Source organism: Capra hircus, chromosome 25 (genome assembly GCF_001704415.2).
Source record: "Capra hircus breed San Clemente chromosome 25, ASM170441v1, whole genome shotgun sequence".
NCBI classification, from domain to species: Eukaryota; Metazoa; Chordata; class Mammalia; order Artiodactyla; family Bovidae; genus Capra; species Capra hircus.
In genome coordinates, this window is record NC_030832.1 from 36805563 (window position 1) to 36832864 (window position 27302).

General features: G+C 57.3%; 3 protein-coding genes and 1 long non-coding RNA gene across 13 annotated transcripts; 2 read left to right on the forward strand and 2 right to left on the reverse strand.

Annotated features, from left to right (window-relative positions):
* Positions 55-12946, forward strand: TFR2 (transferrin receptor 2). 8 transcript variants are annotated; one of them, XM_018040349.1, is made up of 21 exons: positions 55-153; positions 444-555; positions 1429-1489; positions 1706-1958; positions 2059-2245; positions 4794-4934; positions 5011-5122; positions 5206-5328; positions 5655-5771; positions 5901-6040; positions 6401-6564; positions 7514-7633; positions 8062-8144; positions 8238-8301; positions 8396-8463; positions 8548-8624; positions 8730-8814; positions 8909-9136; positions 9504-9644; positions 9783-10079; positions 12191-12276. In XM_018040349.1, exons 1-20 carry the CDS (start codon positions 99-101, stop codon positions 10059-10061), a joined length of 2610 nt encoding a protein of 869 aa, XP_017895838.1. In that variant the 5' UTR covers positions 55-98; the 3' UTR covers positions 10062-10079; positions 12191-12276. The 8 variants fall into 8 exon arrangements, with proteins under 8 accessions (XP_017895838.1, XP_017895841.1, XP_017895839.1 ...); XM_018040352.1 differs by lacking the exon at positions 12191-12276 and having other exon boundaries at positions 56-153; positions 9821-10011; XM_018040350.1 differs by lacking the exon at positions 9783-10079 and having other exon boundaries at positions 57-153; positions 12191-12946.
* MOSPD3 (motile sperm domain containing 3) lies at positions 17062-19826 on the reverse strand. Of its 3 annotated transcripts, none has more exons than XM_018040381.1 (6): positions 19745-19826; positions 19018-19285; positions 18715-18790; positions 18267-18496; positions 17397-17561; positions 17062-17287 (listed from the first exon to the last, which is right to left on the reverse strand). In XM_018040381.1, the coding sequence occupies exons 2-6, from the start codon at positions 19220-19222 to the stop codon at positions 17256-17258; spliced, it is 708 nt and encodes a 235-aa protein (XP_017895870.1). In that variant the 5' UTR covers positions 19223-19285; positions 19745-19826; the 3' UTR covers positions 17062-17255. The 3 variants fall into 3 exon arrangements, with proteins under 3 accessions (XP_017895870.1, XP_017895871.1, XP_005698133.2); XM_018040382.1 differs by lacking the exon at positions 19745-19826 and adding an exon at positions 19488-19725; XM_005698076.3 differs by lacking the exon at positions 19745-19826 and having other exon boundaries at positions 19018-19517.
* LOC108633882 lies at positions 19836-21355 on the forward strand. Its single transcript, XR_001917243.1, has 2 exons — positions 19836-19899; positions 20112-21355. It is a non-coding gene; the product is annotated as an uncharacterized LOC108633882 (long non-coding RNA).
* PCOLCE (procollagen C-endopeptidase enhancer) lies at positions 21073-26492 on the reverse strand. The gene is made up of 9 exons (XM_018040379.1): positions 26195-26492; positions 25262-25370; positions 24603-24861; positions 23621-23745; positions 22949-23085; positions 22373-22608; positions 22065-22142; positions 21760-21930; positions 21073-21616 (listed from the first exon to the last, which is right to left on the reverse strand). Exons 1-9 carry the CDS (start codon positions 26290-26292, stop codon positions 21474-21476), a joined length of 1356 nt encoding a protein of 451 aa, XP_017895868.1. The 5' UTR covers positions 26293-26492; the 3' UTR covers positions 21073-21473.

Here is a 27302-nt window from a genome sequence, read left to right on the forward strand (position 1 = left end):
AGGGAGGAGAGGGGAGGGCCACACCTACATCCATTCGGAATTACACGGTGGACACCGGGGCAAAGTCTGCGGGCGAGTGCAGAGCCGCGGGATCCCGGATGCTTCGGGTTGCAGAGGGGCCGCAATCCAGGGAAGATCACCAAGCGACTACCGGTTAGAGACGCTCAATAAGGCCGCAGAGGGAAGCCGAGTTGGGGGAGGTGGCAGCCAGGGCGTGACGGAGCCGGGAGACAGCCCCGGGGGCGGGGCGGGGCGGGGCCGGAGGTGGGCCCCGCGGGCGGGGCCTCTGGCCCGCGGCAAGGCCGCGCTTAAGCTCCCCTGGACCGACAGCTCAGGTGAGCTGGTCAGCGCTGTCTTTTCCCGGGGCGCTAGGTGGTGACAAGTGTGGGGCAGGGACTGGGGCACTGGTTCACCCCAGCAGCAGCTCAGAACTTCCCTCCCAGCTTGGATAGGAACCGAGGTTCCCCGGGAGACCCGGACGCCGCTGGTATTCCAGAACTCGCTGTGCTGGCTTCCTCCGCGGGGCTTGGGGACCTGCGCTCTCGGCCTGGAATTGTAGGTAAAATTTAGCAGTTTGTGTCTGATGTGTGTTCTGAGGCCCCCAGGCCCTAAAATGATGTAAACACGTGTGGTCCAAGTCCTTTGGACACCAAAGAGGCGCGGGTGCCCACGGAGGACCATGAGTTGTCCAACGTCACCCAGCCCTGCCCACGTCTCGGTCAGGACTCTCTCCACCGATGCCCGATGGGGCATCGATCCCCGACTCCAGGCAGGACCCCCATCCTGGAACACTCTCTGGTCCTGCCTGACCATGTGCTCCTCCCCATGCACCCCCCTCCCCAGCAGCTGACAGGAGCCTAGGCCCCCCTTTCAGACAGACAATGGGACAGACCAAACCCCAGGTCACACTTCTGTAGCCCCTTCAGCTGGGGATCCCCTGAGTCCAAACAGAGAGAGCAGCTAATGTGTTCAGGGCGTGGGTATTGGGGAGCCTGTGAGGCCAGTGAGGAAGGGGCAGAGGTGTTCCTGGTAAGGAGCTTAGGAGAGTCCCCTAGGACACTGGGAGGGGAAGGAGCAGGAGGGGGAGGGGTCATCCATATCTCCACCCTCCCTGGCCATCAGCCTCCCTCCCCCAGCCCTGATGGGAACTAAAGGCCAAAGTCTGCCCCAAGGTCAAAAAATTGATTGTTTTGCAAGAAAGGGGCAGGAGTGGAACTGTGGAAGGATTGGCAGGGGAGGGCAGAGCCCCACGTCCATCATTTAGCCTGGGCTGGGGGGCCATGTCTGGAAGGCTGGACTGAAGCCAGAACTGTGCCCCCACTCTGCGAGGGGGGGAGGTGAAGAAGGGCCTGGGCCAGCTGCCTGCTAGGACCGATAAGGGGCCTCTTGGGGCTCCCACAAACGGTTTATCACTGGGGTGGGGGACAGCCTGCAGGGCTCAGGAGGGGGCACGAGCATGGAGCGGCTTGGGGGTCTACTCCGAAGAGCGGTAAGATCGGGCGCGGTTGGGGGACCCTTAGGCCTTCTCTCCAGGTCCTCCAGCCCCTTCCCCAACTCCTCCCGTTCCCATCTCTGACTCTCCCCTCCAGCCTGCCTCTCAGGACCCTCTCCCCTGCCTTGTGCTCATGGCAGCCCAAAGTCACTATGATTGCCAGATTCCTCCCCTTCCCCAATCTCAATCTCATGCACACCACGCCCCCCACAGCAAAGGTTGTCCCCAGGACCCTCTCAGACTATCTACAAGCGTGTGGAGGGCAGCCAGCAGGGACGCCTGGAGGAAGAAGAGGAAGACGGGGAGGAGGGGGCTGAACCGCCGGCCCACTTCTTTCCCATGGAGCTGAGAGGCCCTGAGCCCCTGGGCTCTCGACCAGCTCGGCAAAACCCTGGACTCTGGGCAGCAGCAGGACGAAGAGCAGCCCCCTACCTGGTCCTGACAGCCCTCCTGATCTTCACTGGGGGTGAGAGTCACCCCCACTCCCACTGGAGGGTCTGGGCTTGGGGGGATGTCTGGGGTCCAGGGAAAGGCACAAGGAGAATCTCCATCTTGCCACCCACCAGCCTTCCTCCTGGGCTATGTGGCCTTCCGGGGGTCATGCCAGGCATGCGGGGATGACGTCATGGTGGTCAGCGAGGACGTAAATGATGAGCTGAGCCCAGACTCTCACCAGGGCACGTTGTACTGGAGTGACCTCCAGGCCATGTTCCTGCGGTTCCTGGGGGAGGGGCGTCTGGAAGACACTATCAGGTAAGGATCAGCTTGTCCCGTTCTGGCCCTCAAAAACCATCATCTGCTCATCTCGAGTCCTCCTCACCCAGGACCTTGAGTCATTCCACCTGCCGCCGACCTCCCTGTTCAGTGGTCCTGGGAAGGATGGCAGGCATTGGGGGGTTGGGGGGACTTCCAGAAATGAGACTGGAGAGGGCATATTTAGGAGCCAAGGGAGCTGACTGAATAAGTACAGGTGGGTCCAGCCTCCACCTATGATGTGGGACAGACCCAGGAAAATCTTGAACACCACACTGAGGAGCTTAGGTTTTGACCTGTGGCAGTGGGGAGCTCTGGGGGGCTCAGAGAAATAGGGGTGTAGGGAACCAGAAAAAGAACCAAATGCATTTGTGGGTAGAGACTGTCTCTCAGTCTAGGGGGGATGCCATCCCAGCACGAGCAGGCTGGTGTTCCTCTTGTCCTGCTGAGGTCAACTTTTCGTACTGGGAAGGAGCTGCCGCCTGGTAGGTCCAGGGAAGACGTCAGGAATCATTTTTTTAGTGGATTCTCCTGGGTTTTCCAAGTTGAAGATCATGTAATCTATATTTAGTGAGAGATGGGTAGCTTCTTTTCAAAAGGATTATATCTTTTAGGTCTTTTTCATTTCTTACTGCATTGGAGAAGATATGAATTTAGGTAACGATGATAATACACACCCTTGCCTATTTCCTAACTTTCATGAGAATGTTTTTCTAATACTTTGTCACTGTGTCCATGGCGCACTGGCTTAAGGGCTCTTAGTTCCCTGACTAAGAGGAACTGAGGGGTTGAACCCGGGCCCTCAGCAGTGAAAGCAGAGTCTCAACCACTGGACCACCAGGGAATCCCCTCAGTCAGCTTTTTAAAAGTGAATTAAGGAAGTATCCTATTCCTAGCTTACTGAGACTTTTTTTTTTAATGATCAGAAAAGAGGAACAAGAATCAAACATTTTTTCAAACATTTTTCCAGAATGTATTGCAGTGATCACATGAGTTTTCTTCTCTAATGTTTGTGTAGTCATTTGTATTAATAGATTTTCTTTGTCTTCATGAGATCAACATAAACTTGATCGAGGTGTATCATTATTTGTTGATACATTGCTGAATCCATTTTGCTTGAAGATCTTAAATCTATGGCATCAGCAACATGTATGGACTTTTTTTTTCTTGAGCAACACTTGGTAGTCTGGGTACAGCCTGAGTAAGTGGATGGTTTGACAGGTCGAGGGTGGGGTGTGGCACTGTGGATGCCATCAAAGGGCAGGGAGGCAAGAGGAAGGCAGTGAGAGGGAGCAGGCAATAGGTGATGTATGCCTCTAGGCTGGATGGGGAAGGAGGGAAGCCGGGGAAGAACTGATAGATATGGAGAAATCAGACAGCGTGGAGTACCCGATGGGGCTGAAGAACAGGTATGATGACGCTAAGGGAGTGAGTTTCAAACTGAAAAGCTCCGGTCAAAGAGCGAGATTCTGTGTCCTATTTATCCTGGAGTCTCCAGCACTGACCGCTTTGCCCGGCACTTAGTAGGTGTTCAGTAAATCAGATCAATATTCCAAAGATGGGCTTCTGGGGACAAGACTCAGGATGTGGCCGGGGAAGTGGCTGGCCACATGCCAGAGTCCTCACTGACAGTGGATAAGTGACCAACTGGCTAGAAGATAAGAGCCGTGGTGAGGAGGGACAAGGGATGGGGTTACTGGATGGCACGGGCTTCGAAGGAAGAGAGATTCACCTGTGGAGAAATGGCCAGAAATGTGCGCAGTGGAGCCAGGAGCATGCGTCCTCTCTGGGCTCTGGTGGTGTGAAAGCCTGAGCTGCCTTCTTCAAGTGTCCCACGGGAGATGTAGCTCCCCAGGGGACAGCCAGGTTTCTGCCAAGGCAAAAGGCAGAAGGGGCACTCAGTCTGATGCTGAGGAGGGAGGACTTTGTTTGCCAGGGAAAAAGCACAAGTGGCGCTGGTTTAGAGAGCTCAGGTAGGATGTGGGGGGTGGAGGTGGCCCTGGCACAGGTGAGATGGACGATCAGGGAGCATTCAGGTGATGGCAGGCTGGCTAGCTAAGTGGTGACTGTGGAAGAAGACAGGGGGAGGTCTCCAAGACAAGTGACCCCAGCTTCCACCGGCAACCGTGGTAGAAGGTGTCCCCGCGAGGCCCAGCTGGAGGAGGAGAGGGGTGCAGGCCCCTCACCTCTGCCTGGAGAGGTCTTTGGAAGAAAAGTGTTTTCAAGCCAGGGGCAAAGCGCAGACCAGCGCATGTACATGTCGAGGGGACAGTAGATAGGTTGGTGGTGTGGGTCATTTGGCCTGCCCCAGGGAGAGCCTCAGGGATGGTGGAGAGGACCCCTGACCATCAGAAGCTGAGGCGTAAGCAGCAGGAAGTCCTGGAGACCCTGGGAGTCAAGGCAGGAGAGATTTAAGAGCCCTTCACTACCAGGGCTGGGGCCACCCTACACCTCTGGCATCTTCCCCTGCTCCAGCCTCTCCTCCAGGCACTCAGATGTCCCAGCCCCTGCCTCCTCCCGCACCTCAATCCCCATTCTCCCTGCACAGGCAGACCAGTCTTCGGGAAAGGGTAGCCGGGTCGGCCGGAATGGCAGCCCTGGCTCAGGACATTCGCGCTGAGCTCTTGCGCCAGAGGCTAGACCACGTGTGGATGGACACGCACTACGTGGGGCTGCAGTTCCCAGATCCGTGAGTGCTGGCGGGGGGCGGCGTGGCGGGGTTGGGGGGCGCTGACGGTGGGGCGCTCACCACCGCGACTCCTCAGGGCTCGCCCTAACACCCTGCACTGGGTTGATGCCTCCGGGAAGCACGAGGAGCAGCTGCCACTGGAGGACCCCGACGTCTACTGCCCCTACAGCGCCACGGGTAACGCCACGGTGAGCCTGCCCGGTCCCCAGGATGGGGCGGCCTGTCCTCTCCCTGGACGCGCCTCACGGCCTCCCCATCCTCCTCTCCCCAGGGGAAGCTGGTGTACGCCCACTACGGGCGGCCGGAGGACCTGCAGGACCTGCGGGCTCGGGGTGTGGAGCCGGCGGGGCGCCTCCTGCTGGTGCGCTTGGGAGTGATCAACTTTGCCCAGAAGGTGAGGGTTCCCGGAGGACGGAACCTGGGGCAGTGGAACAGGGAGGGTGCCCGCTGGGGAGCCCGAGCATCGAATGGTGGCAAGTGGGAAGCGTCCAGGAGGCTGTCAGAGGGAGAAAAGGGAGAACCAAATGGGCTGTGAGAAACTCGGTGGGAACAGAATCAGGAGGTTGGGGTGGAGAACAGAAACAGGAGGAAATATGGGGCTTGTGGGTGCCCACAGCTACAGATCAGAGGCCCTGCCATTCCACTTTTATTTGCATTTTCTTCCCTTCTAAATCTGCTTTTTCTGGGAGAAGGGGTCCTTTAGTCACGTGCCTTCCCCAGGTGGCCAGTGCCCAGGACTTTGGGGCCCAAGGAGTGCTCATATATCCGGACCCGGCAGACTTCTCCCAGGGCCCGCACAAGCTCAGCCTGTCCAGTCACCGGGCTGTGTATGGACAAGTGAGTCTTGGGGGAGCTGTAGTGCCTTCCTGGGGTCCCTGGGCTGTAGCGCCCTGCCTACGATGAGGCTGGCATGCTGTTCTGGGAGCTTGGCTCCCAGTTTCAGTTTGGGCACCCCTCTCCCAACAGGTGCACCTGGGGACGGGGGACCCCTATACGCCTGGCTTCCCTTCCTTCAATCAGACCCAGTTCCCTCCAGTCCAATCCTCGGGTCTCCCAAGCATCCCAGCCCAGCCCATCAGTGCGGACATTGCCTCCCTCCTTCTGAGGTGAGGACCATGTGGGAACCAGGAGGGGAGGAGGCAGGGAAGGTAGGCTGCAGCTAACTCATAAGGTGTCTTGGGTGAGCTAGAACAAGACAGCTCTTCTGGGTGGGCACAGCCTGCTGCCAGGGGCCACCCTTTTGTGAGTGGAACTCCAGGTCATATAACACCCTCTGCTGGGCACCCTTGAGCAGGATACAAGCTGCACAACTGTCCAAGGCAGCCCTGGCCCCTCAGCCAGGGCGCAGATGCAGAGAGCTGGAGCCAGAGGGTGGGAGGGAGAGAAGGAGTCAAGAGGGGGGCTTTGCACTCGTCTATAGCCTGGGCCTCTCTGCCATTAATTCCTTCTGTCCCACCCCTTTCCAGGAAGCTTGAAGGCCCTGTGGCCCCCCAGGAATGGCAGGGGCACCTACCAGTCTCCCCTTATCGCCTGGGCCCTGGGCCAGGCCTGCACTTGGGGGTCAACAACCACAGGGCCTCCACGCCCATCAGTAACATCTTTGGCTGCATCGAGGGCCGCTCTGAGCCAGGTGTGCTTGCTTGCCCAGCATCACACACACCCTGCCGGGGAGGGGGGGGAGAGGCTGGCAAGTTGGGCCCGGGCTGGGACTGAGTGGGGGTGGGTGGCAGTGAGACCTCATGGTCAAAGCTGTCTAGAGATAGAACAGGCAGTTCTGCACAGTAGTGAGTTCCCTAGCGCCAGAGGTGAACAAGCCTAAGTTGGATGATGTTAGAGCATGAAAGGGAGGTCAGACTACAACAGATGAGCCTTTCAAACATAACCTGATGTGGATAACAGTGAGGAACCAGAGTTCTTGAGCTGAGGAGTGTGGTACCTAGAAGCGCTGGAGGAGCGGCACATGGAGGCCTGTGATGAGGCTCCAGTGAGGATGCTGGTGGTGGGAGTGTGAGTGGGAAGGGTCAGAGAGAGATTTAAAAGGGGAAGACTCATCAGGAGAAGGCAATGGCACCACACTCCAGTACTCTTGCCAGGCAAATTCCATGGACGGAGGAGCCTGTTCGACTGCAGTCCATGGGGTCGCTGAGGGTCAGACACGGCTGAGCGACTTCACTTTCACTTTTCACTTTCATGCACTGGAGAAGGAAATGGCAACCCACTCCAGTGTTCTTGCCTGGAGAATCCCAGGGACGGGGGAGCATGGTGGGCTGCCATCTATGGGGTCACACAGAGTTGGACACGACTGAAGCGACTTAGCAGCAGCAGGACTCGGTGAGGGACAGATGGACATGCTGATCAGGGAGATAATGGAGTCCAGAATGACCCCAGGCACCTCAATGAAGGAGCAGACCATCCGGGAAGGGCCAAGGGGAGGAGAGGCACTCTTTAGGGACAGCCAGGATTGCAGGCTGGGGCTGTGGAGATGTGAGGGTCCTCAAGAAAGGGACCCTTCCAAGGTTGAAGGAGAAGTCTCTGGGTTCTGCCCACATAACAGGTGGGCCCCAACACCCCTCCCCCAGATCAGTATGTGGTCATCGGGGCCCAGAGAGATGCGTGGGGCCCAGGAGCGGCCAAGTCCGCTGTGGGGACCGCCATACTGCTGGAGCTGGTGCGGACCTTTTCCTCCATGGTGAGCAATGGTAAGGTCAGGACCTCTGGGCTTGGGCCGGGCAGCTGGGGCTGTGGGGCAGAGAGGCAGTTAGGGGCACAGGCTGGAGGGTGGCCACTGAGACCTGGGCTCCAAACCTGGCTTCCTCCATGTCCTGGCTGCTTGGCCACAGCCAAGTCACTTCACCTTCATCTCTTCACTTAAACATGAAAGTACTAATAGTCCTTAGTGAAGACTAACCTGGAGATGACTTATGCAAGCAATCTCCATCACTGATACAGCTGCGTCAGGGCAGACCCAGGTTAGATGGGCTGGGATGGGGGCTTGGTGGGAGAGAAGGAGAGATCCCAGGGGACCAGGACAGAGGAAGACAAAGAGGTGGGGGTCTTTGCTTGGCCCCCTCAGCCAAGCCCATCCTCCCCCTCCCCTCCCACTGCCCACCCCCCTCACTGCCCCAAGGTTTCCAGCCCCGCCGAAGTCTTCTCTTCATCAGCTGGGATGGTGGTGACTTCGGGAGTGTAGGCTCCATGGAGTGGCTGGAGGTAACCTGGGGTCCTGGGCAGGGAGTCGGTGATGGGGAGAGGTGGGGAGGGGACAAGAGGAGGGAATTCACATTCCACACCCCTCACCCACAGGGCTACCTCAGCGTGCTGCACCTTAAAGCCGTGGTCTATGTGAGCCTGGACAACGCAGTGCTGGGTGAGCGGGGAGCAGTGCCACGACCTGGCTCCCATCAGGTGCACCCTGCCTCTGGGTGCCAAGCCTGAGGCCTGGCATCCCTCCCTCTCCACAGGGGATGACAAGTTTCACGCCAAGACCAGCCCCCTTCTCATCAGCCTCATTGAGAACATTCTGAAGCAGGCAAGAGCCGGGCCAGGAGCAGGGGATGAAGGGAAGCTGCTGGCCGCTAGAGCCTGACCAGTGCCCCTCCAACCTTGCCCTCAGGTGGACTCTCCCAACCGCAGTGGGCAGACCCTCTACGAGCAGGTGGTGGTCACCAACCACAGCTGGGAAGCCGAGGTGTAAGTGGGGGCGAGCAGGGAAGAGAGCTGTGTGTGGCGGGGGGGCGGTGGGGAACACGTGGGCCACCCTGAAGCCACACCACACTCCCTCCTGCCCCTCCCCAGGATCCGGCCACTGCCCATGGACAGCAGCGCCTATTCCTTCACGGCCTTTGCGGGGGTTCCTGCCGTCGAGTTCTCCTTCCTGGAGGTGAGACTTCCGGGCCCTGTCCCAGAGCGGTAGCCCCTGGGCCTGCGCGCACAGTGCCCGCGGCCAGCACCCCCTCCCCGCCCTGTCCCGGCAGGACGGCCCGGCATACCCGTTCCTGCACACAAAGGATGACACCTATGAGAACCTGCACAGGGTACTGCGGGGCCGCCTGCCCGCCGTGGCCCAGGCCGTGGCCCAGCTCGCCGGGCAGCTCCTCATCCGGCTCAGCCACGATCACCTGCTGCCCCTCGACTTCGGCCGCTACGGGGACGTGGTCCTCAGGCACATCGGCAGCCTCAACGAGTTCTCTGGGGACCTCAAGGTTCGAGATGCCAACCCGGCTCCAGGTTTCCGGTGGGGTGTGGGGAGCGACGCGCCACATCCCGTGAAAGTGCCACATGTGCCAGGGAGATCTGCCTCATCTTCCCCTTGGTCTAGGGCCCCTCTGCCAACCTGGCCCCTTTACACCCGCCCCAGTCACTAAGCCCCTAGGACCCCGCTGGCACCCGCCCGGCCGCACAAGGCTTCTCTCCCTTCCTTCTGCTCCCAGCATTCTGTCCCCTTATACCTCCAACCCCTGCCAGCCCAGGGCCCCAGCCCCTCCCCCCAGCACCTGGACCCCCACCCCCCCACCCTAGGCCGGGGTCCTGGTCCCCGCTGCCGATCCCAGCCCGTGCCTCTGCCCTCAGGCCCGCGGGCTGACCCTCCAGTGGGTGTACTCGGCGCGGGGGGACTACATCCGGGCGGCCGAAAAGCTGCGGAAGGAGATCTACAGCTCGGAGGAAAGCGACGAGAGGCTGATGCGCATGTACAACGTGCGCATCATGCGGGTGAGGCCCCGCCCAGCCCGTTCGCCGCCATCCGCGCCGCCCCGCCCTCTTCCGGCGGCCCGGGGTCCCACCTCCGGACCTGGCGCCTGCGGCTGCCCTCCTCCCCTCGCTTCGCTTTCACGGGTCTCTGTTGTCCAGGCGCTGCTAATCCTAGACGCTCAGGCCTTTGCTCACAGGCCCGCCAGGCTGGAGCCACCGCTGAGACGGGCCGGCAAAGTGATGAGACACGGCGCGCCAGCCCCTTGGCTACAGTTGCCTGGCTACCGCAATTGCAGAACTAAGACAAACCGCGCCTCCTCCGGTTCCCCACTGCCGACCCACCTCCTCCCCACAAGCATGTCCACGGTGGTCCACAGTCTAAGAGGTGCAGGATTATGGCTCGGGAGGTGCAAAAAGCTTGAGAAATTCAGAGCATAGAGACTCCTCTTCCTTCTGGTGAGATGGATGAGCCCCAGAAAGGCTGCCTGGAGAAGATGTCATGTGAAAGTTATACAAGATTATTATTATTCCCTTGCCAATCCCTCTTGCTTTGAATACTTTGCAACCTGCACCCCATCTCCAGTTGCAACCCCTCCTCTTCCATTTCCTTACCCCAAGAACTCAACTCTGCAACCCTTTGACCTCTAGAATTGAGTGCATAGGGGCTGTGGGGAAAAGGCTCTAGAGCAAAATGCTAAGCAGGCCCATCCTCAGTGAGTGTGGGGTGAACAGGGAACATGCATGCATGCGCGATATGGGGATGCTGTGTCTGGCCTTTGCAAGGTCTTGTTCTTTTTCTCCCCCCCGCCCCTTCCTTTTTCTGTCATACTGTCTTTCTGTTCACAAACCCACCCCTCTTGCTCTTTTGTCCTGGCTCCTTTCTCTTGGATTGGACTTGGTTTATTCTCATTCACAGATCTTGCTCTAACCCCTACTGTGCCAGGCTCTAGAGACACAAAAAGACACCTCCTCCCCCTGAAGTTGCCATGTGCCCCTCAAGAGATAAAGGCCATCTGGACACGATTAGGCCATAAGAAACAATTCACACTCAGAGCTGGAGAGTAAAAGATGTAGGGCTAAAAAAGGCTGGGGGAAAGAGGTAGGGCTTCAGAACCCAAAACAGGGCTGAGCCAGACCCAGAGAACTTCGTGGCTCTAAACAGGGGTTGGTAAACTACAGCCAGCAGGCCAAATTTGGTCTGCCACCTGTTTTTGTAAATGAAGTTTTATTGCAACACAGCCATGCTCACTGGTTTTCCTATTGTGTGTGGTTGCTTGTGTGCTACAGCAGCAAAGTTGAGTAGCTGCAACAGAAACAGTATGGCCTGCAAAGCCTAAAATAGTTACTGTCTGGCTTTTTGCAAGAAGGAAAAAAAGTTTGCTGACCCCTGCTTTAGACTATAATATAGGTCTTGAAGAACAGACAGAACTTGGGTTGGTGCCAAAAGAGGATGTTCCAGGGTGGAGAGACCAAGAATGAGGGCATGGCAGTAAAACAGGTCTGGCTTCCCTTGGGGGCGGGGCGTGGACCAGCAGAGCCAGAACAGAAGCCCTGTGAAGGAGAGGAGGGGAGTGGGTTAGAGATCAACTTTGGGGTTTGGGTTTGAGGGGTCTGGGGCATCAAGGAAATCTAGGAGATTTTTAAGCAGGCAGGTGATGTGAACAAAGTGGAATTTTAGGAAGGTTTTGACCAGATTGTCATGGCTTGAACAAGGAACGAAGTTAGTAGCAGCTGAGCTTTGGGTGGGGGTGGCAAATACCACCTGAAGTGAGACATTTGGAAGGAAAAATGGACAGGCTGGAGGCTTCCTTGGCAGCACAGTGGTTAGGACTCTGTGCTCCCAATGCAAGGGGCACAGGTTTGATCCCTGCTCAGGGACCTAAGATCCCTGGATGCCACCCCTCAAAAAACAACAATAACAAAACCCTAAAACCTTCCTCAAGTGATTCTAATGTGCAGCCAGGGGTGAAAACCACTGTATTATAGGTCATGAGAAGAGCAGGAAGGTGGAGGTCAAAACTTGGACCTGGCCAAAGGTGGGAGGAGAAGGAATCGGAGCCGCTGGCAGAAAGGTGGGAGAACTGGGCTAGGAACGAGGCCGTCTCAGGAAGATTGAACAACATATGAGTCAAGAGGGTGAGGACGCAGGGTCAAGCAGTTCCTAAGGCCCGGCCTGTCCCCTTGGCCTTTTGATTCTGGGCTGTGGACATTCACAGAGGGGTGCAGGAATGACCGGGGTGTGGAGAGGTCAGGACGATAGACGGTTCTTTGAGGCTTTGAGCAGGGAAGTGAATGGGAGAGGAAGGAAGACTGGGAGTCCTGGATGCAGGGCTGGTGGCTCAAGGGAGAAAGGGATACAATCCGAAACACGGTGAGAGGGCGCATCCTACCTGACTACTGGTGACGTCATATGCATGCCTTTCCTGATTGGTTAGCTAAAAGGAGGTGGGCCTTAAAGAGGCTGCTGCTAAGAGGCTGCTCAACAGTATTGACTCAGCGCGCAAGAGGTCCCAAGGTGGGTCTGAAACTACGGTTCGGACTTCGACCTGGTCCCCTTCTCGGCGCAGGTGGAGTTCTACTTCCTGTCCCAGTACGTGTCGCCGGCCGACTCCCCGTTCCGTCACATCTTCCTGGGTCGCGGAGACCACACGCTCCACGCGCTTCTGGACCACGTGCGGCTGCTGCGCGCCGGCGGCGCCGGGGCCACCTCCTCCCAGGTGGCAAGGGGCCTGGGCTTCCAGGAGAGCCGCTTCCGGCGCCAGCTGGCCCTGCTTACCTGGACGCTGCAGGGGGCAGCCAACGCGCTGAGCGGGGACGTCTGGAACATCGATAACAACTTCTGAGGCCCATGGCAGAGTATGGGGCGGGGGTTGGGAACAGGCCCCTGCCCCCTGGCGAGAGCCTTGGCCTCTTGAGCGCTTCCTGGGTGACAGAGATGCCTGTGCACCACCTCCCATTGCTGACTAATTTATTAGTCCTTACCATAACTCTCAGGGGCCCAGCGATGGTGCCAGGGCAGACACCCCACATACCAGACCCAGGGCAGTAGTAGGTGAGCAGTGCCTTCCATAATGGGATGGTCATACTGTCAGCTAATCAGAGAGCAGCATCTGCTCCTTCAATCACAGACCCTTCCTCTTCAGAAGAGGGGGTTTCCCCCAACAGCTAGAGTCCACTATGGAAGGTTTCGTAAGCCCTGGGACCTGGCCATCCTCGGTAGGAAACACTGCTGGGACCCTAGTGTTATGGCCAACAGGAGGCCTATAGTGGGAGGGGCTGGGGTTTGAACCTCAATAAACCACGTGTGGCATCTGTTGTTTATAGCACTTTTATGTGGCTTCCTCACCCGCACCTCACCCTGGGGAAGGGCTGGGCAGAAGGACCCGGAGAGGATGCACGTTGGAATGCTGTCTCCACGGGGAAAAGAGCTCCTAAGGAACTAATAAGAGAGGACATAGGAGGGGTCTCCCAAGATAACCACAGGTTAGGGGACTATAATTTGCAATGGCTGGTACAAAATGAAAGAGCGGAGATTCTTGTTCAAAAAGCAAAAGCAAAGCTTTTTTCTTCTTCTCCACAGCCTCTCAGTCTGTCATGGTGGTTCTTCATTTGTTATTTAATGTCCAGATCACTCAGACAAGGAAATACTCTGGGCAGATCCCCACAGGCACGCAGAGTTCTGCCCCACAATTTGCTACAGACAGCACACGTGCCCTAACCAGAGCCAAACCCAGACCTGTGCTGGCACCCAGTCCCTGCTGGGAATGGAGGGTGACAACTGTGATTGGGTGGGGACAGGTGAGAACCCATCGGAGGTGTTGGGACCCCCAGCATAGGCTCCATTGCCTCATCAGACTGCACTTCCAAAACTTAAGTTCAGAGATAAAATCATTAAAAATGTCAAGATAGAGACTGCAGAGCACTAACTCCCAAGCACGGTGGCCCCTTTGGAGCATAGCCTTGTGAGCCTGCCATGGCCACACAGCCTAGAGTGGCCCAGCCTGGGACCTTTTTCCCCTCCAGGGTCTCCTATGGCCCCTCGTTGAACAGAGGTAGAAGCTGCAGGAGGTCGGGAAATTCCAGGTGCTGCTGGCACCATTTTGGCTTTAATCGTGGGCTCAGGCACCTGTGGCCCTGGTTCTCTCATTTTCTGGCAGCTCCGTAGATCCTAGGGCCTGTCTCTCAGGCTCCTCGTCCTCTCTTGTTCCCAGGATGGTGTGAGAGGTCCTAGCCTGCTTCTCACAGGCTGGGAGGTAAAGGCTTCTTCAGTTACAACTCAGGATGCCCCTAGGTTCCAGGATGAAGCTGCGCCCTCCTTAGCCCCTGAGTCTGACTTTGTGGACTCTCAGGAGCCTAGACCAGGGGTCAGAAGCCTCCTTGACTCCTTGCTTCCCTGACATACCATCCGGAACAAATTTCCCAAAGTTGTCTCTCGGCCCTCTCCACCTTGTCCATTGGCTCCTGTTGGTAGACAGGTAGGTAGGCCTGGTTGAAAAGGTCCACATCCTAATGCCTGGAATCTGTAAATGAACATCGCCTTACATGACAAAAAGGACTTTGCAGGTGTGATGAAGTGAGGATTTTGAGATAGAGAGTGCAAATTCATATGTTGAAACCCTAATCTAGTGCCTCAGAATGTTTTTGAGGGCCTTGAAAGAAGTGATTAAGTTAAAACGAGGCCATCAGAATGGGCCTAATCCAATCTGACTGATGTCATTGAAAGAAGAGGAAACCGGATGCAAGGAGAGACCTGGATGGTGTGCAGAGGGGAAAGGCCATGTGAGGACCCAGGGAGGAGGGAGACATCTGCACGCCAAGGAGAGAGCGTCAGGAAAAACCAAACCTGCTGACACCTTGATCTCAGACACCAGCTCCCAGAACTGTGAAAAAAATGAATTTCTGGTGTTTAAGCCACCCACTCTAGAGTGATATGCTAGAGGTGGGACTGGGGACTTAATCACAAAGGTTCTCTCTCTCTCTTTTTTTTTTTTTAATTTTTTCGGCTGTGTTGGGTCTTCATTGCTATGAGTGCTTTCCCCCAGTTATGGTGAGTGGGGACTGCTCTCTAGTTGCGGGGCCCGGACTTCTCATTGCAGTGGCGTCTCTTGTTGTAGAGCGCAGGCCCTAGGTGCGAGGGCTTCAGAAGTTGCAGCATGGGGGCTCCGTAGCTGTGGTGCACTGGCTCAGTTGCTCCGCAGCATGTGGGAACTTCCTGGACCAGGCATTGAACCCGTGTCTCCTGTGTTGGCAGGCAGACTCTTTACCACTGAGCCACCGAGGAAGCCCATCACTAGGGTTCTTATTAAAGGAGGCAGGAGGATCAGAGATAAAGGAAATGTGACAACAGAAGCAGAGGGTCAGAATCAGAGACTTGAAGATGCTATACTCCTGGCTTTTTTTTTAAGTGACTTAAAAAAATGATCATTTGTTAGAATTTTTTCTCTTGGCTTTAAAGATGGAGGAAGGGGTCACCATTCAAGGAATGCAGATGGCCTCTAGAAGCTAGAAAAGCCAAGGAAACATCCTCCCAGGGGCCTCCAGAGGGAACCAGCTCTGGGGACATCTTGATTTTATCCCCAGAAGATTCATCTTGGAGTTCAGACCCCCAGAACCATATGAGTGCCCTTGGATCTTCCCTGGTGGCTCAGACAGTAAAACGTCTGACTACAATGCGGGAGACCTGGGTTCAATCCCTGGTTCGGGAAGATCTCCTGGAGAAGGAAATGGCAACCCACTCCAGTATTCTTGCCTGGAAAATCCCACATACGGACAAACCTATGGGGTCGCAAAGAGTTGGACATGGCTGAGCGACTTCACTCACTCACTCAAGCCACCAGTTTGTGATAAACTGTTACAACAGCCACTGGAAGCTAATACCCACCCACTCCAATTGCCGCCAACTCAGCGTTTTCTAAGAAATCTGCTTAAAAAAAAAAGTGTTCCAAGCCCCTCCCACCGGATCTCACTTGCAGCAAGGCCTTTCCTCAGCAGCTCATTCAAGTGTGATACCTCAAATGCCTTTTGGGGGTCCTGGGCACAGCCAGGCCAGCGTGAATGGTTTGGTGAGGGGTTTGCTGGGCCGTGGGGAGAGCCCTGCTCACACCCTAGACACAGGCTGCCACCCTCTGCACAGAATCAGACTCACATGTCACTGAACCCTACTCTGGGTGTGGGAAGGCCGAGGCCCCCCGGGGCAGTGGGGCAACTCCCAAGGCCCCCAAAGCAAAGCTGGAGCAGCTGATAACCTTACAGCAGCATAGCAGACAGTCTGTCTGCATGTTATCTTGCTGATTTTTGTTCCCAATCAAGGATCTATCTGCCAGTGTCACTGGCTGTCCTTCCCCTCCTCCCCTTTCACCTTGCATCTGCAGGAGGGCTGGAAACCTGCCTTTCAAGCAGTTTTTTTTCCATTGCCTCCACTTCCCCCACCTGGTTAGGCTGAAGTTTATGTCAGGCAGTGCCACTTCCCCCCATCTTGCCAGGGACCTTTCTTAGCCTCAGGGGCTGAGGTCAAAGAAGAGACAAAATAAAAGCAGAGAAATCTGAGATAAAAAGGCAGAAGAGGATTCTGGGGAAGGGAAGCCTCCCGGCAACCCTGGCAAGAGGCTCTGATGGCTTACGACGGTGGGACCTGAGTTCGACAGCAGGTGGGCATAGGTGGTATTTGTGTCTGTTTCTCTTCACCTTTGGCATTGGAAAAGACCCTGATGCTGGAAAGACTGAGGGCAGGAGGGGAAGGGGGTGACAGAGGATGAGATGGCTGGATGGCATCATCTCATCGATACAACAGACATAAGTTTGAGCAAACTTCGGGAGGTGGTAAAGGACAGGGAAGCCTGGTGTCCTGCCATCCATGGGGTCGCAAAGAGTCGGACACAACAGTGAATGAACAACATGCTGGCTTAGCAACGTGATCCTTTACTTAAGACAGAGTTAAAAGGAATCTTAAGAATCAACTTTCCCAATTCCCTCATTTTACAGGCATAAACTGAAGCTCCAAGAAATTAAATGACTCACTCAAGATCACATGGTTTTTTGGCACAGCACCAGGCCTTGACCTGCTGCTGCTGCTGCTGCTGCTGCTAAGTTGCTTCAGTCGTGTCCCACTCTGTGCAACCCCATAGACGGCAGCCTAACAGGCTCCCCCGTCCCTGGGATTCTCCAGGCAAGAACACTGGAGTGGGTTGCCATTTCCTTCTCCCATGCAGGAAAGTGAAAAGTGAAAGTGCTCAGTCATGTCTGACTCGTAGCGACCCCATGGATTGCAGCCTACCAGGCTTCTCTGTCCATGGGATCTTCCAGGCAAGAGTACTGGAGCAGGTTGCTATTTCCTTCTTCAGGCCTCAACCTAGGTCTTTTAAATCCTCAATGGGCCTCAGGTGGGAGTAGGAGGAACTGGAGGAATGATGTGGGAAGAAAGGGGCATGTTTCTTACATATTTCTCAGTTTAATTTTACAAATTTATTTGATTCAACTTGGAAAAAGATAACAAATCCCTAGGTCTGGGGGGAGATGGGCAGGAAGAAGGAAGCAGGAGTTGAGACGAGGTTATGAACATCACAGTGGCTGTCTCACGTCCACATCCGCATCCATGTCCTGGCCCGGGGAAGCGGTGTGGAAGTGGAGCAGAGCTCAGGTCCGGAGGAACACCATGGTGAGGAGCCCTGGAGAGGGGAGAAAAAAGGCAAGGTCGTGTGTGGAGCCTGCTGGCTCTACATACCCTCTTTCCAGCCCCCACTCTCCTCTCTCTGGGCCTGTATCCACTGGGCTCACCTAAGACGTAGGCTGCCACCAACTTTTGTCCCAGGGAGACGTGAAGGATTTGGGGCAGCTGGCTGCCAAGTTCATCCTGGAGCGGGAGCAGCAGGAAGGCCACAGAGACTGTGCCCATCAGCAAGAAGAGGAGGAAGGAGCTGGTGGCCAGTTGCGGGTGAGGGTCTGGGGAACAAGGCCTGTCAGGAGCTCCAGCCTCCACTCCTGTTCAGCCCAGGGAGGAGGCTGAAGGTGGAAGGTGTACCCACTTTTCATTGGACACTGGAAGCGTCCTCTTCTCCCTGGAGCCCCTGTCCCCACAGCGCAAGAGACCCTCTCCCCTCTGGTCCCTCATCATTTTCCGCTCTTCAGCTCTGCCTTGATTACTGGCTCCCGTGTACTGTGTGTCAGGCAGGGACCTCTGTCTCCCATAAAACACAACATAGTATGTAATTGCTCAACCTGCGTTTCTTATTGAACTGAACTGAGCTGACACAGGATGGGAAGTACTGGAGTCAGAGCTAAACAGAGTTTTTCTCTCTAGGTGGAGGCCAGAAACCAAGGAAACTGCGAAGTCTGCTTCTCCCCTAACCTGATATAAAATCTTAAATTCTAGAAATGTTGCTATCAAAAAGCAAAAGGCTGAACTGGAAGGGAATTCCCTGGCGGTCCACTGGTCAGGATTCTGCGCTCTCACTTCCAGGACCCCTTGTTCCATCCCTGGTCCGGGAATTAAGATTCTGCAAGCCCAGAAGGGGCACCAAAAACCCCACAAAAACCCAGAACAACAACACAACAAAAAACCTCTTCTATTCCAAACGAACTCACCTCTAAGGTCATGCTAGGTCCCCTCCCCCTACAGAACTCAAGAATTCCCATCCCCAAACTCACTCTCTGGGAAGGGCTGGGCCGTGGATGGTGCTGTCCAGGAATGAGGCTCTGGGTGGGGTGTTGGGTCAGACTGTCCCTGAAGCTCAAGGGGGTACGCTGGGGCCCTCAGAACCGAGGTGATGTCCTTGCGCCCCACCACTCGGCCCTCTGTTCCCTCCTCAGAGAGCTCAATGCGGAAGCGATCCTGGACATCATAGTGCCTGGGATGGGGGGCCACGTGGCGAATCACACTGGTCGGGAGAAAAGAGAGAGGCCCATTGAGGGGCAGTGATCCAAGTGAATCCAGGCCCCACCCTCCCAGTAAACTCCCCCTTAGGGATGCAGACAGAGGGTGGGGAAAAACAGGCTGAAGAGCACCAGCTCTGAGACCTAAGTCACAGCAGGGTAAATCAGACAAAGCTGGCAGCGACCACTGGCTTTCGTCAGCCTCCCCACCCTCTCAACTCACATGTCAATGCAGGACTGGGGCTTCACGTATCCTTCCGCGTCAAACACTGTGTATTTGGCAGGTGCTGTGCACAGCACTGGGGGAAAAGGCAGAGAGATCGATGGACTACTGCCTCAGAGAATCCTGCACAAGCCCCGCCCATGGAGTCCCCCCAGCCTTCTACCCTAGGACTGGACTTGACCCTTCCATTCTGCCAAGGCCGGACAGTCAACCGTACTCATCTGACTCCTCCAGTCCACCCAGCTCCCCAGCCTATTGCCGCCAGTCCCCACATCCCGAGTACGAGGCGCCCATCCCCTTCACCTCGGAAGCGAAGCACTGCTCCAGTGGGGTTATAGAGGGTCAGCAGCTGCCGGGGTCCGCTCCGTTGGTCCGCCCTGAATACTAGATCCGGGGGAAAGACGAGGACCGGGACAACAGGTCCCGAGGGAGGAGGGGCGCCCCGGGACCCCCGCCCAGGAGCCCCCGGACCCACCAGCTCCTGGTCCTGGGGCGCCCCACGGCGCATGCAAGCTCTGGGCGGTGGAACATCCGAGGGCAGAGCTCAGGGGACGGGGCCTGGAGTATAAAGCTGAGGGGTGAGAGGGGCGAAGGGAACAGGATGAGACCGTAACGCAGGGCGTGGACTGATTCCGCCGCCGCCGCCTCAGAACCCCTCTAGATAAGGGCCCCCCAGCAGACCAGGCCCAGGTCCCCCAAACCCTTCTCCCCCGGCAGCGCCCCGGGTCCCCTTAAGCCCCGCCCCCAAGCCCTCCCTCGAGGGTCACGCCCACCCGGGAAACCCGGCCCCTCGCGGCTCCCAGCCCGGGCCCTCGTCTTCCGTCTTAGTTCCTGATCTCCATAAGCCCCGCCCCTTCCGGGCGGCCCGGGGCACCCGCCCCCTGCCTCCGAGGGCCGATTCCGCCGGCCGCCGCGGCCTCTTCCTGAGCTGCTCTTTCCGCCTCTTGCTCTCCTGTATCTGGGCCTCCGATCACTTCCTGAGCTCGTCGGGCTTCCGCCTCCGAACGGCCGCTCGCGCTCTGAAGCTCACCTCGGGTCACAGCACCTGCCAATCAACCTGTGGCCGGACCAGGGCTGCCATCTTTCCGGGAGACCGTTTCTGCACTTCCGCCGTACGGTTTCTATCATTGGCCCGGGCGGCCTCGACTCGGCTTTAACTGTTCGCCGATTGGTGCGCCTAAAGCGGTGATTGGCTTGATCCCAGTGACGTAACACTTGACGAGCGTCTCGGGCTAGAACGCTAACCCTGGAATAAGTGGGGCGGCGGGCTAGGGAGAGGGACCCGGGCGACGATGGGAGTCGGGCTTTGTTCCTTCCTCCCCACTTTTGAGGCTGTCCGAATCACTACAATCACATCCCACAAGAGAGCCCTCTTTCTTTTTCCTCTTCAATCCCAGGCTCTCCTAAGAGCTTCTGCAGCAACAAAAGCCGTTTTCTACAGTACTAGTTGAATGTTGCTCCCCGTTGGACTCGGATCTATGCCCACAGCACTTCTCTTGATTCCTTACTGCACGGAGCTCATCTTTGAAATCACTCATATTTGTAGAGGGAATTATGGCTCAGTCCTGCTGCTCACATCATCCCACCGAATCGTCAACTCCACTCTCAGACGAGGAAACAACTACAGCAAGGTGAAGAATGTCACCCCAGGCCACACACTTGGTTAGCAGTGGACCAAAACAAAGTTAATCTTACCTGAAAGTCTTCTGTGTGCACCCTGTCAAATGCAGAATCTCCCTTTGCCTGTCCTCTTACCATGCTTCTGTGTTCTTCATTCATAGCACTCCTATAGCTACTTGACCTCGTTGTTTATTTTAGTTTATCTCTGTTCAGGTAGAATGTGCTCTCTTCACAAGAGCTGGGACTTTGTTTTATTGTATTTTTGGCACCTGAAACAGTGCCTGACATTTGGAATGAACAAATGAGTGAGTGACTAAGATGAACTTCTGAGCTGAGATCTGATTGAAGTTAGGAAGTGGACCACAAGATGTCTGTGGAGGAGAATTCCAGATCTAGGGAACAGTAAGAGCAAAACCTGGAAGCAAATGTGTACTAGAAATGGCCAACGGGCCAGTGTGATGGAAGAGGCTGAAAGAGAGATAATGCTCAGAGATGAGATGAGGTGAGAGAGAGGACACAGAACACCTAGAGCCTAAGAGCCTATAGTAGGACTTCAGATTCTATGCTGAGACTAATGGGAAACTATGGGAGAGTTATTTTAATTTTATTTTTTTGACTGTGCCACGTGGCTTATAGGATCTTAATTCCTTGACCAGGGATTGAACTCGGGCCCTCGGCAGTAAAAGTGCAGAGTCTTAACCACTGGACCGCCAGGGAATTCCCTTAATTTGTTTTTTAAAAACCGCTTTATTGAGATATCTTTGACATATAAAAATTGTATATATTTAAAATGTACAACTGGACATTTTGATATATGTATACATTGTGAAAAGATTGCCACAGTCAAGCTAATTTACATATCCATCATCTCTGCATATTAATAGTTGCCATTTTGTGTGTGTGTGGAGAATATGGGAGAATTTTGGGCAAAGGGGTGACAAGATTCAACTTCTGTTCTTCGTGTAGTAACCCTTGAGTTGAATGAAGGAATGAAAACAAATCCCCCAAGAGCACCAAAACCGTAGAAAGAGAAATGTGACCCCTTCCTCAATCTAGAAACATTTATTTGAATAAGAAAGGGGTCCCCTAGGGCCAGGGTGTGGTGGTTGGCCTGGGCTCAGGCCTGAGACCCCTGCAGCCTAAACAGGCTTGGAGGGGCACTTCCTGCTGAGGTTGGTGAGGATCTGGTGCTGGGTGGGCCGGTGGAGAACCACGAAGCTCTCTGGAGGAAGGATGGGACCTCTGTTCTTGTCCATCTGGCCCATCAGCAGGTAACTGATTCCTAGGGAAGGGGAGGGAGGGATTGAGGATTTGTGTAACTCTCAAGTTTACAGAAATATCGCCTCACCCCAGTCCCTCAGGTTCTGCCACCTCCATTGTTTGCATGAGGCTCAGTGTCCCTCTGCATTTCCACACCTCCATTACCTTTCTTCATGGGGGGGCACTGCTTGCAGGGCACATAAAACTTCAGGAGGGTGTCAGTGGGTGGAGAGGGCAGGTCCAGGCCTCCGGTTTTGTAAACACCAGTGACATTGACAGTTGCTGTGAGACCCTCCCCTGGGCCCCGCACCATGGACTTAATCATTCCTGTCACCACTGTGGGAGAGAGGGGGGAGAGGTGAAACTGGAGGCCAGGGCAGGGCTGGAACCAGAAGTTGGTGGAGAGCTCTGGGAACAGGAGGAGCGGTTATAGGCGCTGGAAGGGTAGAGCTGCGGGACGGGCTTCTTACCCAGGTCGCTGTTACAGAAGTGGCTCTGCAAGGTGCCTGTCCTCCGGCACTGCTTTGGGCAGGTGACACTGGGTGCATCTGGTGGAGGAGGGCGCACCCTTAGTGGAGGGCAACCTACCCAGCAGGGAGGAAGGAGCACTTTCCCCACAAAAGCCTCATTGCTTTGAACTTGTTCAGAGCTCTATCCAGCTTTGGATCCCAGCACAGAGGCAGCACTCGTGGGTGCTGTATGAATGACTGGGTGCAGGAAGGAACTCTGATACAGCTCCCTGAGGCCTGTGTCGCTTCCTCTCCCTTTCCAGACTCACCCGGGCCCACCGGAGTTGCTTCTGCCTTAGGTGCAGCTTTGGGTTTCTCTTCAGGTGGGACTTCAGGCTTGACTTTGGGCCCGGCTCCGGGCTTGGGGCCCGGGCCGACCTCCCCTGGGCCTTCTTCGGTGGCGCCCCGAGGCTGGGTCCTGTAGGAGGCCGAGAAGCCGTCGGCCGTGACGCTGAGGTCCGAGACGAACTGGACGAGGAGCTCGTTCCCTTCGGAGGTGATGGAACTGCGGGCGGCGGGGCATGGGGGAGGCGTCAGGCGGGCAGCGCATCCTACTCCCTGCCCAGGCCGGCGGCCTTTTGACCTCTGCCCCACGGTTGGCTGCATCAGCTTCTCGATTTCGCAAGCTCCACTGGCCTCGTGATCCGCAGACCCCAGGCCTGGCGCCAAGCCTCGGCCTGGGCCGCCACCTGCTCCGCCCACCCGGTTTGGGGCGGACACGCAGGCCGCCCGCGGCTTCAGCTAAGCCCCGCCCCTCCCGCCGGCCGCGGGGAACCCCGGGCTCCCGCACCTGGGGCTGCAGAGACGCCTCGACGCCGTCGCCCACCCAGGTGGCGCCCCCTCACCCCGGGACTGTGTCGCCACAGAACTTCCCCAGCCGCTTGGCGTCGTCGCTCACGGGTCCGTTGAAGACGCTGACCGAGTCGTAGCGGCAGTAGGAGTCGGGCTCCAGGTCAAACTTGCCGAAGGTCAGTGAGATCACCTGGCGGCGGGGAAGAGGCGGAGGCTGCGCAGGGGGACCCCGGGTGGCGGGAGGGTGCGGAGTTCTCACCTCCTTCACCCAGCCGCCGCCTCCGGGAAGCTCGCCCGGGCCTCCTGTCTCATCGCCCGCGGGCCCTGGAACCCACCTCTTAATGCATTCACACCGCGGCTCGGAGGAACACACATATTCACCGCAACCCTCCATCGCCAACCCTCCATCGCCGCAGTCCGCAAGGCCAAGCCCTGGTTCATTCTCAAGGAAAAGACCCAGAATCTACCTCCAGCGTCACCACCACATACACACACGCACAAATCAGTTTATACATCAGTATCGGGTACCTCGGTCTCATAAGGCTCCTCACAGTTGTGATTTTACATTTTTTGTTTGGGTGCGAGCAGGTCTGGGTCTGTTTGTGCTCCCCACCATGGCAAGCTCAGTGCTGGGGACATTGTCGATGTTCAATAAATCTTTGCAGTCTGCATGCTGGAGGGCGCCGCCCGGGTCCCCGAGGGCAACCGGGGCAGGGGGTCAGTACCTGGTCCGGGGGCGCGATGATGTGCCAGGAACAGCTGATGCCAGGGGGGTAATCGGACTCGGGCCAGTTGGGCGTGGTCAGGGTTCCCTGGGCCTTCTCCAGCCGCCCCCCGCAAAATTGGTGCTCTGGGGAGGGGAGAGAGGAGTGGGGGTGGGGGGCGGTGGAGACCCTCGTCAGCTGGAGGAGACCGTGCAGAAAGCTCAGATGTCTGGGTCTCAGGAGGAGGGGGCGAGAGGAGGGAGAGGAAAGAAGAGGGGAAGGTTAGCAGAGATGGGGCTTGGCCGAGCGGGGCTCGGGGAGGTTTTGGACCGCTGGGCGCCCAGGCGGGCGGTGGAAGAGGGGGGAGGAACTAACTGGACCCGCTCCCTTCTTGCCCCTCCCCCTGACCCGAGGCCACATCGCTCCTCTTCCCCTGGGAGATCCCATCTCCCCGGCCCGGCAGAAAAGTCCCCATCACGGCTGGAAGAGTCCCCTTGCTGTGAGGGTGCCCTCAAATTGGGGCACAGCCCCGAGGCCCCTCTGGGGACGTCCCCGTCTTAAAGACTTTAAGGAGACTTCTGCCGCCAGGAGGGGGTGATGGGACCGCAATCGGGAGCCCCCGGGCTGGGTGTAGGGGGCTCCGGGTCGGGGGGAACCTAGTCCCCCAGCCCGGGGGTGCCCCCCGCGCCCGTCAGAGGGAGCCCGATTGCGGACGGGGGCGGGCGTTACTCACCGTCCCAGTAACCCCAGGCCGCCCATTCCACCCGCGGGTCGGTGACCCATTTCCGCCTCGCGCCTGGGGGGGGCCCTGGAAGAGGGGTGGGTGGGAGCGGGAGTGGGGAGAGAAGACGGGGAGGAGGGACTGAAGGGGCAGTTAGTGAGGAAGAAGGGTAAGGGAGATCATGGGGGCCCCAGGCTCTTGGGGTGGAGGTTAAGGCTGGGGTGGGGCCTGCGCCGGGGGCGGGGCCAGGAGAGGGGGCGGCGGAGGTGAGGGGCGTCTCACCAGTGCCGGAGGTGGCCCGCCCGCTGTACCAGAGCAGGAAGCCTCGTCCTCCCGTGCCCTCGTCGGATCTCATCCTCAGGGTCACCTGGTTGCCGGAGGCGACTAAGGGTGCGGGTCGGAAGGTTCCGCAGAAGCGTCCGAGCTGCTGGCCCGAGGTTCCAGACCCGGCAAAGATCTCCAGAGCATCGTACCGGCAGCTGGGGTGCTGCTCCAGGTCAAAGACTCGGAAGGAGAGGGACACAGTCTGGCTCTTAGGGACCTGACGGTGGGGACAGGGGCGGGGTCCTGCAAAGTCAGGCCAAACACCACCAGGCAGAGGGCACCTCTCTTTCCCTCAAGCGTTTCCTACAAAGACTGGGCCTAAAAGGGCCAGTCTGATGGTGCATGACTGCACCAAGACCCAAATGAGGTCTGTGGAGAGACCAGAGGGGGTGGGGATGAAGGTGGGAATGGACAAGGAGGCTCTGCATAAAGGTGTGAGGTCACTTGCCACGTGGTATTGTGGGCACTGACCAGAGGGGAGGGGGCTGGGACTTCCCCAGGGAGAAATGGTGGGACTTGGCGGGGAGGGAATTCCCTTAGCAGTCTGGCCTTTGGCTGCCTGGACCCAGGCCTCAGACACTTGGAGGAGGGAAGAGGGGCCGGAAGGGCCTTCTCACCGTTATTGTCCAGATGCACTCCTTATTGGGAGGGTAGAGGTTGGGGAAACCCTCACTTGCCACGTAACCCGACTCCCCAGTCACATCCCCTCCGCACAGGAACACGGGTCTGGAGAACAGCAGAGAGGTCAGCCGTGAGTGGGGGAGTGCTGGAGAGGCCAGGAGGTAATGAGGATGGCGGTGAGCAGGGAGCCAGGGGAATGGGGGAGGAAGGCCCAAGGGATCCAAGGCGGCCTCGGCCAGCCCGAACAGGACTGCGGTGGGAAACACTCCAGCAGAGGATCAGGGAAAGCGGGGCCAGCCACTTGGCTGTCCCTCCAGCCCCTCAGAGTCCCTACCCCCCACCTCAACAGGAATTCCGGGAATCCTCCCCTCATTCTCTACCCCCCCAACCCTGCCTGGCAGTAGGGACAGGAGCCGCCTAACTACTTCCAGATGTGGACACAGACATGAGGCCATGGGTTGGGGGTGGTTGGGAAGGGGTGGGGGATGAGGCAGCCAGGGCCCTGCGCTCCCAACCTTTGCCCTGCTCCGCTTCCAGCTAACAGCTTGAGTGTCTGACTCTCAAGTCTCCCCCTCGCGCTCCCCTCTTCCCCCCCACCATCTTCAGTTCCCTCCTGGAATCCTGGTGTCCAGCCACCAGGCAAGTTCAAGGTGTTGGTGCTCTCAGGTTCCATGGGGGAGGCCAAGGGTCTAGATCGATGGGGAGAGGACAGAGGGCGGAAGAATGGGGAGCAGTGGTGACCCACAGGAAACACTGGTCTGGCAGCAGGGAAGGAGGACTTGGGGGCCAGAGAAGGGTAGGGAGATGTGGTGGTGGTGGGGGGTGTTAGCGAAAGAAGCCACCAGATCTACAGGCATTACCCCTTCCCCCTCCAGGAATTGGGGATTTGAGACTCACTCAAGCCATCTGGAAGGTGCCAAGAGACCTACCTGGTGTAGTTGGGGGTCTGGCCATGGGTGAAAGGCAGCAGCAGAGCCCAGGCAGTGAGGAGGGGCCCCAAGAGGGAGGCTGTGGCAGCAGGCAGCATGGCCGGGGCGGGGGTGGAGAAAAGTGCTGGGGTCTTCAAGACAGGCAGCGGCTGAGTGCGGCGGCAGGAGCAGCGGCAGCAGCGCGGATAATCAGTGCCAGATGAGGCTGCCTCAGGGCGTGTGGGCGTGGGGACTGGCCAGTGGGGCGGGCGGCGGGGAAGGCGGGACAGGGAGAGAAGAGCCGGGACAGTGGCGAGTCCAGGGGCCTCTCTAGGCCCAGGACATACAAATACTGACCTAGTGGGGCGGGGGTGGAGCAAAGAAGGGCAGAGCGAGCATCAGGCTTCAGCATAATCCAGGCGGTCCAGGAATGTTTTCAGCAACCCTGCTCTGTCCAGAGCCCGAGCATCCTTCCAGCACAGCCTGGAGTCCTTCCTGTGGACCCTCCAGCCAACCCGGGCACCTCCCCATTCCCGCTTCCTCAGCACCCAGAGGAAGTCCTTCTCTGGACTCCCAACCTCTAATCACTCACTTCCTGACCACCCCCTGGCTCCAGCTTATTTTCCACTTCAAATGTTTACTGTCCTCTCCCTCCAGGGGCCAGACCAGGCCACAGAGAAAGAATGTTGCTTACCCATCTTCCTTCCCAAATACTTGGAAGTATGGGTAGGGGGTGGGAGGCATGGTCTGTGGGCAAAGGGAGTGTCTTCCTTATGGAGGAAGGGGAGGATGGAGTAGAAAGTAAGGGAAAGAAAAACGTGTAACCTCAGATCTGGAAGGAAAGCAGGAGGAGAGTGGTTGGGGGGCGGGGGAGGGTGGCTAGCTACACAGGGATGGAGTCAGAAGGAAGCGACTTGCTCAGTCTGGTGGACGGAGGATCCAAGTGGCAGAACCAAGTAGGGGCTGGAGAGGACAGGAAGCTGATGGATGCAGGAACTGACAGCCTGAGCTGCTTCTACTCTGCACCGCACCCCCACCCCCACCCCCAGGTTCCTCTCAGGCTCCAGGGTTCCAAACCAGGCCTCGATTCAGCCTTTTATTCTATTTGTCAATCAAATCTTTCGTCCAT

Bases quoted from the DNA above. Each gene is read 5' to 3' on its own strand.
- PCOLCE (XM_018040379.1), bottom strand. From the start codon at position 26,292: ATGCTGCCTGCTGCCACAGCCTCCCTCTTGGGGCCCCTCCTCACTGCC. The intron at 25,371-26,194 runs GTAGGTCTCTTG...GCTGTTCTCCAG, and splicing joins CAGACCCCCAACTACACCAG to ACCCGTGTTCCTGTGCGGAG. The intron at 24,862-25,261 runs GTGAGAAGGCCC...CCCCACCGTCAG, and splicing joins AGTGCATCTGGACAATAACG to GTCCCTAAGAGCCAGACTGT.
- TFR2 (XM_018040349.1), top strand. From the start codon at position 99: ATGCTTCGGGTTGCAGAGGGGCCGCAATCCAGGGAAGATCACCAAGCG. The intron at 6,565-7,513 runs GTGTGCTTGCTT...CCCCTCCCCCAG, and splicing joins CGAGGGCCGCTCTGAGCCAG to ATCAGTATGTGGTCATCGGG. The intron at 9,137-9,503 runs GTTCGAGATGCC...CTCTGCCCTCAG, and splicing joins AGTTCTCTGGGGACCTCAAG to GCCCGCGGGCTGACCCTCCA.
- MOSPD3 (XM_018040381.1), bottom strand. From the start codon at position 19,222: ATGCGCCGTGGGGCGCCCCAGGACCAGGAGCTGGTGGGTCCGGGGGCT. The intron at 18,497-18,714 runs GTGAGTTGAGAG...TCTCCCGACCAG, and splicing joins CCCCAGTCCTGCATTGACAT to TGTGATTCGCCACGTGGCCC. The intron at 17,288-17,396 runs GTGAGCCCAGTG...TCCCCTCTCCAG, and splicing joins GGTGGCAGCCTACGTCTTAG to GGCTCCTCACCATGGTGTTC.